Source organism: Lichenostomus cassidix, chromosome W (assembly GCF_008360975.1).
Source record: "Lichenostomus cassidix isolate B80296 chromosome W, HeHo_3.0, whole genome shotgun sequence".
In the NCBI taxonomy this organism is placed as follows: Eukaryota; Metazoa; Chordata; class Aves; order Passeriformes; family Meliphagidae; genus Lichenostomus; species Lichenostomus cassidix.
The window spans coordinates 1620241-1632323 of NC_139510.1; the positions used below are offsets into that span (position 1 = coordinate 1620241).

Sequence of the window (12083 nt, forward strand, 5' to 3'; positions counted from 1 at the left end):
ATCCACTCACCTGGCTGGCAGCTGTAATCTTTTTGCAAGTCTTGAAGTTCTGATGAGATCAAGGACCGAGTAACTTTGGTTTCCTACTTGATTCGCCTTACTCCTCTGTGTTGGTTTTGCTTGGCTCAGTTTTTGGTAGTGGGGGAGGGGGGGGCACAAAGATGGCTCCTGTGAGAAGCTTCTAGAAGCTTTCACCATGTCCAGCAGAGCCAATCTCTCATGGCTCTGAAGATGATGGACATGCCGTTGGCCAAGCCTGGGCCAATTAGAGATGTTGGTTACGCCTCTGTGATAACATATTTAAGAAGAAATCAAAACAATGTGAGCACATACTTCTTTTTAGCCAGAGAAGGAAGAGGAGGTGAGAATATGTGAGGGAAAACAACATGGAGACACCAAGGTCAGTGGAAAAGGTGGGGGAGGAGGTGCTCCAGGCGCCAGAGCCAAATTTCCTCTGCAGGCCGTGGTGAGGTAATGAAAGGCAAGAGGGAAGCTCACGACACGTCCCAATATGGGTCATAAAGCAAGCTTCATTTATTCTACTTTGTGCAGGGTTTTTATATTGTTACAATGTTACTAATTATAACCACACAGATTACAATCCATATTGCATTCCACTCTCACACTGTCAGGGTTTTTCTCCTTCATTCCTTGCTAATCACAAGTTCACTCCCAGCACACTTCTCACGGTACTCTCAAAGCATACAGGCACAGCTGCACCCCTCCGGCACCTTCTCACGAAGCGTTCTCAGGGAAGCGAAGTGCTGCGGCCTGTATATGGCCCATCACTTTAGCTTAACAATAATCTTGTTCGTACAAACCTTATTTTCCAACAGTGAGGACCATGGGGGAGCAGGCTGTCCCCCTGCAGCCAATGGGGTCCACGGGGGATGCAGAGATCCACTCGCAGCGCACGGAGGAGGTGCCCCACGCTGAAGCGTGGATACCTGGAGGATGCTGTGGTCCAGTGGGAGTCCCAGTGGAGAGAGAGGGCCCTTGCTTCCAGGCTGGAACAGCCTGGCCTTCGAGGACTGCATCCCGTGGATGAGGGACCTACACCGCAGCAGTTTTGGGAGGACTGCTGTCTGCCCGTGGGACGACTCACATTGCAGCAGGTGTGTGTGGACTGCTGCTCGTGAGATGGACCCACACTGGAGGAGTTTGTGGAGAACTGTCTCCCGTGGGAGGGACCCCACGGCAATGCAGGGGAAGGACTCCTCTCCCTGAGTGGTGGAAGAAAGACCTCGGTGATGAACTGACCCAAACTCCCTACACCCTGTGACCCTGCGCTATTAGTGGGAAGGAGGGAGGGGTTGGGGGGAAGAACGATGTCTTTAAGGGCTTATTTTACTTCTCATTCTCCTCTGACTCTGTTAGTAATAAATTCACTTTGCAAGTCTATGTTGAGCCTGTTTTGCCCTTGAAGTGTTTTCTCCCGGTCCTTATCTCACTCACAAACCCTTTGTGCTAACTTTTTTCCTCTCCTCTGCCCAGCTGTGGCAGGGGAGAGTGAGAAAGCAGGTCATGGGTGCCTGGCATTTGGCCAGGCTCAAACCATGACAACTACAAAAGATTGCCTATAGTGATTAAGAAACATACATTACCAGTTACCCTAATACTTTACCCCTTCATCCAGATCTGCATGTCAGCTGGGCAAAGGACTGTCACAGCAAAGGACTGGAGACCCACTCCCAGCAACTAGGAAATCCTGCAAGTGCATCCACCTGCAGGCAAAGAGTCTTCTGACTTCACTGTGAGAGTAATCCAGCTTTTATATTGTTGAATAAACAAGCTACCATTACTTCTAGTGCAGGAACATCTTGGGTTTCTCCCAAAGCCTTGCCAGGGCTCAAGGGGGAACCAAGGGAGTTGTCTTTGATCCTACACTCCCAAACAAGGCTAGATGTGGCCTTGTCCGGTTTCTAAATACAGAAAGGTAAATACATGTTTTGCCAATGAACAGATACATATATCATATTGCTAATAATACTTCAATAATGAGTGGATGCATATAACATTTGGTTGGAAAGTTCATCTAGAGGTCAACTTTGTTTCAGGGCCTGTTGTTCAGGCCTTAGTACTCCATCATCCCAGAGTACTGAAGGATCTAGCAGATGTTATGACAGGAACTCTCTCAATCATCTGTCAAATGTATGGGGAGTATGGGGACTGAAGCTGACTGGGAGCTGGCCAATGCTATTCCTAGTTACAAGAAGGGGGTGAGGGAATACCAAAGGGAACTACAGACCTGTTAGTCTAACCTCAGTTCCTGGAAAAATTATGGAGAAGATCATATTGGGTGCTACTGAAAGGCATTTAAGGAACAATGCAATCATCAGGCGCAATCGACAAGGGTTTGCAAAGGGAAAGTCCTGTTCAACTAACCTGATAGCCTTCTACCATAGTATCACATGCTTAGTGGATGAAGGGAAGGTGATGGATGTAGTTTTTCTGGATTTTAGTAGGGCTTTTGATACTGTCCCTCAGAGCATCCTTCTGGACAAATTGTCCAACTGTGGGATGAGCACAGGTTCATGGTGCACTGGGTGAAGAACTGCTTGGATGGCAGGGCTCAAAGGGTTGTAGTGAATGGGGCTACATCTGGCTGGCGACTGGCCACCAGCAGTGTTTCTCAGGGTTCAATTCTAGAGCCAGTTCTGTTTAATATTTTTATCAACAATCTGGATGCAGGACTTGAATGCACCATTAGCAAGCTTGCTGATGATATCAAACTGGGAGGAGCTGTTAACTATCTCAAGGGACAAGAGGCCTTGAAGAGGGATCCAGATGGATTGGAACATGGGACAATGATTAATGGAATGAAATTTAACAAGAACAAATGCCTGATTCTGCACCTGGAATGGAGCAACTCTGGGCACAAGTATAGATTGGGAGAGGAGTGGCTGGAGGGCAGCCCTGCAGAAAGGGATCTGGGGATGCTGGTCTGCAGCAGGCTCAGTACGAGTCAGCAGGGAGCCCTGGCAGCAAAGAGGGCAAAGCTGGTGAAAGGGCTGGAAGGAACATCTTATGAGGAATGACTGAGGGCTCTATGTTTGTCTAGTTTGGAGAAAAGAAGACTGAGGGGTGATCTCATTGTCTACAGCTTTCTGAGGAGGGGAAATGGAGATGGAGTTGCTGATCTCGTCTCCCTGGTATCCAGTGAGAAGACACATGGAATGGTTCAAAGATGCATCAAAGGAGGTTCAGACTTTACATTAGAAAACATTTCTTATCTGAGAGGGTGGTCAAACACTGGAACAGGCTTTCTAGAGAGGTGGTCAGTGTCCCAAACCTGTTAATGTTTAAGAGGCATTTGGACAATACTCTTAGTAACATGTTTTAACTTTTGGTCAACCCTGAATCAGTGAGGCAGTTAGACTACACGATTGTTGTATGTCTCTTGCAACTGAACTTCTCTATTCTATTCTATTCTATTCTATTCTATTCTATTCTATTCTATTTAATCTGCTTTAGTTTAAGAGGTTATATTTCTATCTTTTCCTTTTCTAGCGGTTATTTTCAGGGTCCACATTGAGCAGTTTTTCAGCACCAAGGAGACTATTCAACCTCTACAGTCACAGCAAAATGTCTTTACATAGAGAATTTAAGACTATGTTGTTAAGTAGAATTGGAACCTCCAAAACCCCATTCAAATAGTCTTACTTTAATTGTTCTAAATGAATGTCTCTCAACTTATAAAGGGAATAGACCTCAATAGTTATTATTCTTAATATAGTCGGAAGGGGGGGATAATCAGATTTCTAGTTAAAAGAAAAACAAAACTGCCAAAGAACTCAAAATCCCTTTAATGTCTTTTAGTTAACTTTTTTCTTTTTGCCTATTCTTTCTTTCTTATAATTTTGCAAGCATTACTGTATCTCATTAAGAGAAATCCTGAAGTATTGCTTCTCTGATTTAACATTATAGAGGTTTAATTTTTTAACTGAAGAGAGAAAACACTTTTAAACTATTAGTTGCCATGTCTATTAGAAAGTCTTAGAACTAGTCCTGATTTTTGTTGTGTTTCTGCAGTTAGCCGTTTTTTTAAACATTGTTAAATGGTATGTGGACTCACGCAATCTTCATCATGAGGTTTTTTTTATACATGCTGTGATCGTAGGGTATGTTTTTTTAAAATTTCATTTTGTTATTGAAATTGGTGGAAATGTAATAAATGTATGAAAGCCAAGCTAAACTAGAATTTAGCAGTTTTGAAGATTTAAGTTTCAATCTTTGTTGCTTTTTCACTGTTGGTTTAATTGGATTCTTTGACTTTACTGAGAACAAATTTGATCTGTGCCTATGTGGGAAAAAAAACTGAAATCTTCAAATGCTCGTGGATTATTTTTTTTCCTTTGGATTGCTGGATGCTTTTTCTGCTATGAGATTAGTCAAGTCACTAGTCTGTATTTAAACCAATATAAAATTTATAAAAAGTATACTAGATCTAATTTTTAAATAGAGTCAAACATTAACACTCCCAAAAGTTATTTTGAAAAATGTGTTCATGAAAAATATTGTATTTAACTTACTTCTTATTACTTTGGGAGTGCTGTCACTTTTGTTTGGTTTTGCCTCTCAAGGTATCCAGAGAATGGCATAGTAGAAATGGACACTGAAAATCTTCGACCACGAGCAAGAACCATTCTGAAGTGGAGTGAACTAAAAGTGGGTGATGTGGTGATGGTTAACTACAATGTTGAGGCTCCAGAAGAAAGAGGATTCTGGTTTGATGCAGAAATTACCTCTCTCAGGGAAATTTCAAGGACTAAGAAAGAGGTTCATGCTAAAATTCTGCTGGGGTAAGATTTCTTTGGCTAATGTGGGAAGTCTATTTACATTCTTAAACAAGCAAAGTAAACATAAAGCTTTCAGGTTTGTTTGCTGCTCATCGTTAGATTAACATACTGCAATTCCATAGCTGAGTCAAGTCTGGGGTTTGTGTGTGAAGGAAATTTATGCTTAACAAGTCCAGATAGTGCTTCCATGAGTCAGTAATAAAAGAGGACAGTCTGATCAGGCAAGTGTCATCTCAGCATGTTCATTGTGGTCTATTGAGAAATTACAGACTCTGCTATGGGAATAAAGGCACATATCAAAGGCTCTAAAGGAATTTCCTTCACCCACGAACTCCAGACCTGACTCAGGGATGCAAGCTTCAATGTCTACTGATTGCCATCCTTTCATAACTTGCCAGGCCCATTGTTGATGATCCATGGCATAGGTCACAGACCTGGAAATATTAAAATAGTGGATTCCATTAGCCAGATTTTCACATTTGTCCTGAAAATCTAGTGGAGCTAAAATCATGGGGAATTGGAATTTTTTCTTCAGAGTAGCAGGATGTCAAAGGGGGCAATCTAAAAAAAAAGAACAAAATGCACCTTGTCTAGACTACAAGCAAAGCAGCAGGTAGTTATTTGAGCTACTCTTTTCAGAATTCCTTCATATAAAACTGGTCCTAGTAACCCTGTAATTAGAGTGGTGGTGATGGTATTGGTAGGTGGAATACATGCTCACACTGTAGTCCCTATGAGAGCTTGTGAAGGTGGTAAAAGGAGCGATATATGTAATGCGTGAGTCTCAGGGATCATCGGCAGCTGCGGAATAGGGAAAGGAGAGAAGGGTGAGAACAAAATGGCTGTGGTCTCAAGGTCAGACTCCATCAGTTATAGTAAATATACCAAAACCCCAGTGCTGAATGATAATGAATTGTGCACATCCTTCAAGAAGTGTAAGGGGATGATCCCCAAGGAGTTGGAAAATATAAAAAACACCAAGGAAAGTGACAAGTAAAGAATAGGAAGCCTGTTCCAGTATTTGACCACCCTCTCAGTAAAGAAATATTTCCTTATTTCAAGTCTGAATCTCCCTTGATGCAGCTTTGAACCACTCCCACGTGTCTTCTCACTGGACACCAGGGAAAAGAGATGAGCAACTCCGTCTCCACTTCCCCTCCTCAGAAAGCTGTAGAATACAATGAGGTCGCCCCTCAGTCTTCTTTTCTCCAATCTAGACAAACACAGAGACCTTAGCTGCTCCTCACAGGACATGTCTTCTAGCCCTTTCACCAGCTTTGTTGCCCTCATCTGAATGTATTTGAGCACTTTAACAACCTTCTTAAATTGAGAGGTCCAGAACTGCACACAGTACTCAAGGTGAGGCTGCACCATTGCTAAATACAGTAGGATAAACACCTTTTTTGAGTGGCTGGTTATGCTGTATTTGATGCCCCCCAGGATGCAGTTTGCCCTCTTGGCTGCCAGGGCTCCCTGCTGACTCATATTGAGCCTCCTGTCAACCAGCACTCCTAGGTCACTTTCTGCAGGGCTGCTCTCCAGCCACTTCTCTTCCAATGTCTACTTGAGGCTGGCATTATTCCATCCTAGGTGTAGAATCTGGCATTTGAACTTTCATTCCATTAATCATAGCCTAATGGTCCAATCTATCTAGATCCCTCTTCAAGGCTTCTTGTCCCTTGAGAGAGTTAACAGTACCTCCCAATTTGGTATCATCAGCAAACTTGCTATTGGTGTATTCAGCTCCTGTATCCAGATCATTGATAAAGATATTGAACAGAACTGACCCTAAAAGAAAATGTCACTCCCATTCCTGATATAGAGCTTGCACACCTTGCCACCTCTTGCTACCAAAATGAGGACTGCCTTTTCAGGAATGCCCCGGGCCAAATAGGCTTCCCATGCTTCAATGTGTTATGGGTCAGGGCCTTTTTGCACAGGCTTAGGGGGATTTTTAACTACCCAAACACAAGGAGGTTTAGTAGTAAATATAGCTACATCTTTAAGTAGATGGGAAGATAGCAGAATGGGCATAGCAGAAACTACCTCTTATAATACCTGGGTGTTGCATCTGTAAAGTAAGTGTCTATTAACAATAAATGGGCTCTGAATGGATCAGGATTCTTTTTGAATAGTGGGTGCCACTGGGCCTCTGTGGACATCCTCATAGGCTTTCCTTTGCCATAGGGGCTACATCTAAAGTGCAATTGATATCCAACCTATCTATGTAGAGTAGGAAAAAGAGAAAGCCTTGACACTGTATATAAGCATTAAGCAGTAACTATAAGCAGTAGCCATAACACTGGTGTGTTATCAAAACTGTTTTAGTCACAGATCCAAATAACAGCACTATGCAGGCTTCTATGAAGAAAATTCAATCCATCACAGCCAGACCCAGTAGACCTGTTTAATTTTATGGACTTGGGTATAGCTCTTCATAAATTCAGCAATTTTTTGCAGAAATCCAGATGTCAATTTTAAATAAGCTGTGACATTGCTTCTTTCCCCCATCTTAAAGATTGCAGTCTTTACATTCTCCTTGAAGAATTCACTGCTAGACTTCTCTTTCATCCATAGCTTTCTTTGCCCCTTTGACACAGAGTCCTATTATTACCACATCATATTCATAAAGGAACTGAAGGCAGTTGGATTCAATCTGTTGTCTCCAACTCTGTAGGAGGACAGAGACAGAGGGATGCATTTGTTACCAAGAGTTAAACTGATATTAGGGCATGACTTGAAGTGACCATTTCTTTTTAGCTAAGATGTTTGCCTTAATGGTGGCACTTCCTAAATTTCACCACAAAAAAAAAGGGTATCATAATTCTAAAAATATTTTCCTTAAAATAATTTTAACTATTCAGATTTTAGAATGCTTTTTATTATAAGAGTGGAGGAATGCTGATTTTTTATGAACATTTTGAATGTAGGGCATGATTGATTGGAAGAGAATGACAGAATATATTTATGATGAGTGGCAATTTAATATATTGCTTACATACCAGAAATAGTTGCATTTTTTAAATGTGAAAGATGTTGAGTTGGTAACTTTTTCAAGCATATGCAAATTTGTTTTGAATATTGCTTTTAAATCTATATTAAAATGAGCAATTTAGATTAAATATTTCAGTGTATTATGGCTTCACATGATTCAAAATGTAGAGGAGGCAAATGAATTAATTTTTGATACAATTGTCATTAGAGAAAAAACACCCTCAAAGGGTTGAGATAACAGATCTGCCTAGAGTGGGTTGGAAAGGAATTTGATCTAGGAATTTGCTGTATTAGATACAGAGCCACTGGTCCCGATGATGCTTGATCTGTTCATATGGGTGTGGTACCTAACCCTGTATATATTCCCATATGTGCTCCTCATCGTGATCTTTTTCAGAGCAGGGAGAGGGATCAGGATTGCTTTGTTGCTGTACTGTGATATAGGTTTATGACATGGTAACATCAAGGGCAATGAGGGTCATTTGGGATGTATATTCAGTGGTGGTCTCCTGCCCTTAGCTCCAGTGCTACCTTTGGGAATCCATTAATAACCATACCCAGTCTATGGGGGGAACAGGGGAGGATGATTTTCTCCATCTTTTCACCCCCTTTCCTCTTTCAGGCCTGTTACAACAGCTTTTGGGAAATTTGAATTCCCTTTGGATGTTAAGGAAAGCATGTTCTTGTTGCTAAGTCTGCCAGGTCTCTTCAGTGTGGTCCACACCATGTTTAGAGCATAGAGATTTCTAGGAAGGTCATTCAGAGATCTGCCCAAAGGGTGGACAATCAAAAGTGGCACAAAATGTGGGAGAAAATGGGCCAGTTTTTGGAGAAATTCTCTCCTCCAATGGTATGGAAGTTCACCCCTGAACAACTACAGGACCTTGATAAAATAACAGAATGTTTGCAAGGAGAATACTGTGGCAGCTCCAGAGGAGCAACTTATTGCAGTGTGCTGGGCCCTGGCTACTATTTATTGGAAACTGCTCATCACTAGACAGCACCCTCAGGGGGAGGAGGAGGAAAGTAGAACAGGCACCACAGCCACTCAAACTGCAGCTGAGCCAGAGGCCCATGATATGAAACTAGATGGTAGTAAAACCAAGCAACTGGGATCCTTGTCCTGGGATGTGGGCATTGACAAGGGGATTGGGAAGAGAACAGAAACTCTTGCCTCTGGAGGTAACTCCTGTCAAGCATGAAGGAAAGGTATTCTCTCAAGGATGATCTAATAGTGCACCCAAGCAGGTGGAATGCCATGGGGAAAGGTATTTAGTACCTGAGAGAATTAGCAATGCTGGAGGTACTCTGTAGGGATTCAAATAACAAGCAGTCCCCTGTAGATCCACATGAGGTCCAGTGTACATAATCCATGTGGCAGAGATTTGTACAGAGCACTCCATTGTCATACACCAGCTCACTGGCATTGATGTCAATGAAATGAGAACAAACAGTGCTTCAGGTGACTACCCAACTCTGGCAATATGAAGATCATCTTTTTTCCTCCCTACTGACCTGTGCCTCAGTTGTGTAAAGACTGTCCAAGACTGCAGAGGGATTTGAAAGACCCAAGCAAGTTAGAGAGGAAATGTCCCATGTCCCACCAGTATGAACCAGAGTCTCTGCTATTGGGAGCAAGTGTCCCCCTGCTCAAGAGGGAGGGTACAAACCACGAGGTAACCTGTGGTTTTACCTGCGTAACCACAGAGAGGACATGAGGAAGTGGCATGGAAAACCCACCTCTGCCCTAGCAGCATGGGTATATGAGTTGAGAGGAAGAACAACCCCCACAGGAAATTCTTCAAGGATAAATGCTGCTCCAGTTTCCAGTGGGCAAGTCCTCAGATGGAATAGGAGGGCTGATGTTATTTGCCATCATCCTGAAGGGACCTCCAGGTCATATTTAAAAGAAGTGAGCAACGAGCACTATGACCAGAACTAAAGGGGCACTGCCTTCAGCCAGGTGGAGGAAAAGGACAGTAGGATCTATTGGACTGTGTGGATCCCTAATGGTAGACTCAAACGCTGGCACACAAGGTGGTCTTAGGCATCAGCTATTTATTATCCCCGGTGATGCCTGATGGTTTTTGTCCTTTCTCTCTTTATACTCTTTTATACCCTTTTTATACATTTTATACCCTTTCCCATTCCCTGTACCTTTCACTCCCTGTACCTTAGCCCTACATGTCTATAACCCTTGTACTCTGATATTTAGCCTAGTTCAGAGTTCTTTGGGGAAGATGAAACATCCCTACTATCTCAGAACTAGAGGCTCCAACCTTGGATGGAGCCTCCTCTCTGGAACATGTTTTTTGTAAACTAGATTGTACCCTTATTTAGGTGGGGGATAATTAGAATAGGGGGACAATTACTTCATTTCTTAAGTTTCTTATTGGGGGATTTTAGGTAGATATGCTAATTTGTGAGGTCCATAAAATTGTATATGTGTTGTACACGGGTGTGCTCCTTGGCGCAATTCCACCTTCGATGAGGGGGCACCTGGGATCCTATTAAAACCAAGGTAATACCCTTTTTCTCTATACTGCGGTGTCTGCATCTTATTTTTACCAGCTTTTAAGGCATCAGTTCTGGCGAGCCAGGCAGGAGAGAAGGGGACCCCGAGATCGAATTCTGGATCGAAAAACACCCCACAGCACCCCCCACTTGCCAGCACATCATGAGGGAAGTGGTGATCCAGGATTGTGAACACCAGGGAGTTTCTGAAAAACTTACCGCAGAAACACAGCAGGAGAAGTGAGATTAAAGGAGAAGGGTTTTACGGTTTTATTGCTAGCTAGCATCTGGAAGAGATCTCCAAGGGTGGGAGTGTGGCCAGGAGGGCCATAAAGGAGGGGTTTATAACCTAGTCCGCTCCTGCGGGGGGGGGGGGCTGTGAAGAGAAGGGGACGCTCTTCACTACTACTTACAGAGAGCCACACAGCGGCTCAAGGGTAGCCGTGGCCCAGAGATCGGGGGTGTAAGTTCGTCTACCAAAGGGTGGTGGTTCGAATCTCACCAGGGTTTCTAAGCTGCGCACGCGCACTCTTAAAAGCTTTGCTTTCTTTACTCTGCTGGGCATGGGAACCGCTAGTCCATTTCTTGCGCCAGACTCTATGCTAAGAGCTTTCTTTCCGGCTGTTTCTTTTCTGTTCATAAGCAAAACATGGGTGGTGTGTCTTCTGCTAATCCAAAAATCCCACAGGATTCCCCACTGGATCTGATTTTAAAAAACTGGCATGACCTAACGAGGAAAAGAACTCCTCTGAACACGGACGAAATAACTAGGCTGTTGTTGTGGGTGTGGCCTGTGTTGAAACTGAGTGGGGAGAAGAAATGGCCCCATCTAGGTAGTTTGGACAACCAATTAATTACAGAACTACTAGTAGAACTTTGGGTCCAAGGCAGGTTTGATGAGTTAAGGTATGCAGAATTGTTTTCTATATTCCTGAATCGGAAGGAAGTATACAAACAAATGAAAAAAGACTGCCTGCCTTGTGAAAAAGAATATCTTACCCCTTGTCGCTACATGGGCCAGCCGGACCGGAAGAGGTGGCGGGAGCCTGGCTCCCTCCTCCGCCACCGCTACTGCCGGCAGCCCCTCTCCCTGCCCCGGGTGGATGTGGCGCTGGGGGTGAGGGATAGGTGGCCACCGCCAGCTCCCCTGCCCCCTGCCACAGTGGGTCTGGGGACAGGAGATGAGTGGCCACCGCCCCCTCCACTGCCAGCCTCCCCAGGCCACCCAGCAGGCGGAGGCAGGGGAGAAACAGGGGTGGGCTGGTCACCATCTACCGGCCCCCCTAAGGGCAGAGGCAGGGGAGGAGTGGAGGCAAGTCCAGGCAGAAAGAGAAGACCATCTGCTGCTGTACCTTACCCCTCCCCAGCTGGGGAAGGGAGGGGCCGAGGGCAGCACCCACTTTGCTGCGTGGTCAGTGACAGGGCCGAGGAAAAAATAGCCGCAATTAAAAGCAAGCCAGATAAATTCAGTGCAAATAGCTCCAAAGAAGAGGAGACCAGGACTGGGACTGTAGCCACAGCAGTCAGTGGGCTTACCGGAAAGAAAGGGAGAAAGGTAATCTGGGAGGCTATAGGGGTTGCTAGTTCGGTAGCTGAACACACTAGATCTAAAAAAGATGAACCAAGAAAGGAGGACACTGTCCTAGAAGCACCATTGAGGCAGGATAAGGGGAAACTGAGTCCAGGTACTGTAAATTTAACCAGTGCCACTGGGATAAGTAAAACAAGGCCTTTCTTTTTACCTTTAAAATTTAAACTGGGAAAATCCATTCTGCC

At 44.0% G+C, this 12083-nt stretch overlaps 1 protein-coding gene across 1 annotated transcript in view; it reads left to right on the forward strand.

The window, feature by feature from the left end:
* The first annotated feature begins 890 nt into the window (after window positions 1-890).
* The window catches only part of LOC146425294 (E3 ubiquitin-protein ligase UHRF2-like), a 162307-nt gene continuing 151114 nt past the window's right edge, over window positions 891-12083 (forward strand). The window contains 2 exon segments of the mRNA XM_085041509.1: window positions 891-967; window positions 4584-4802. Coding sequence (XP_084897635.1) covers window positions 891-967; window positions 4584-4802 — 296 coding nt within the window.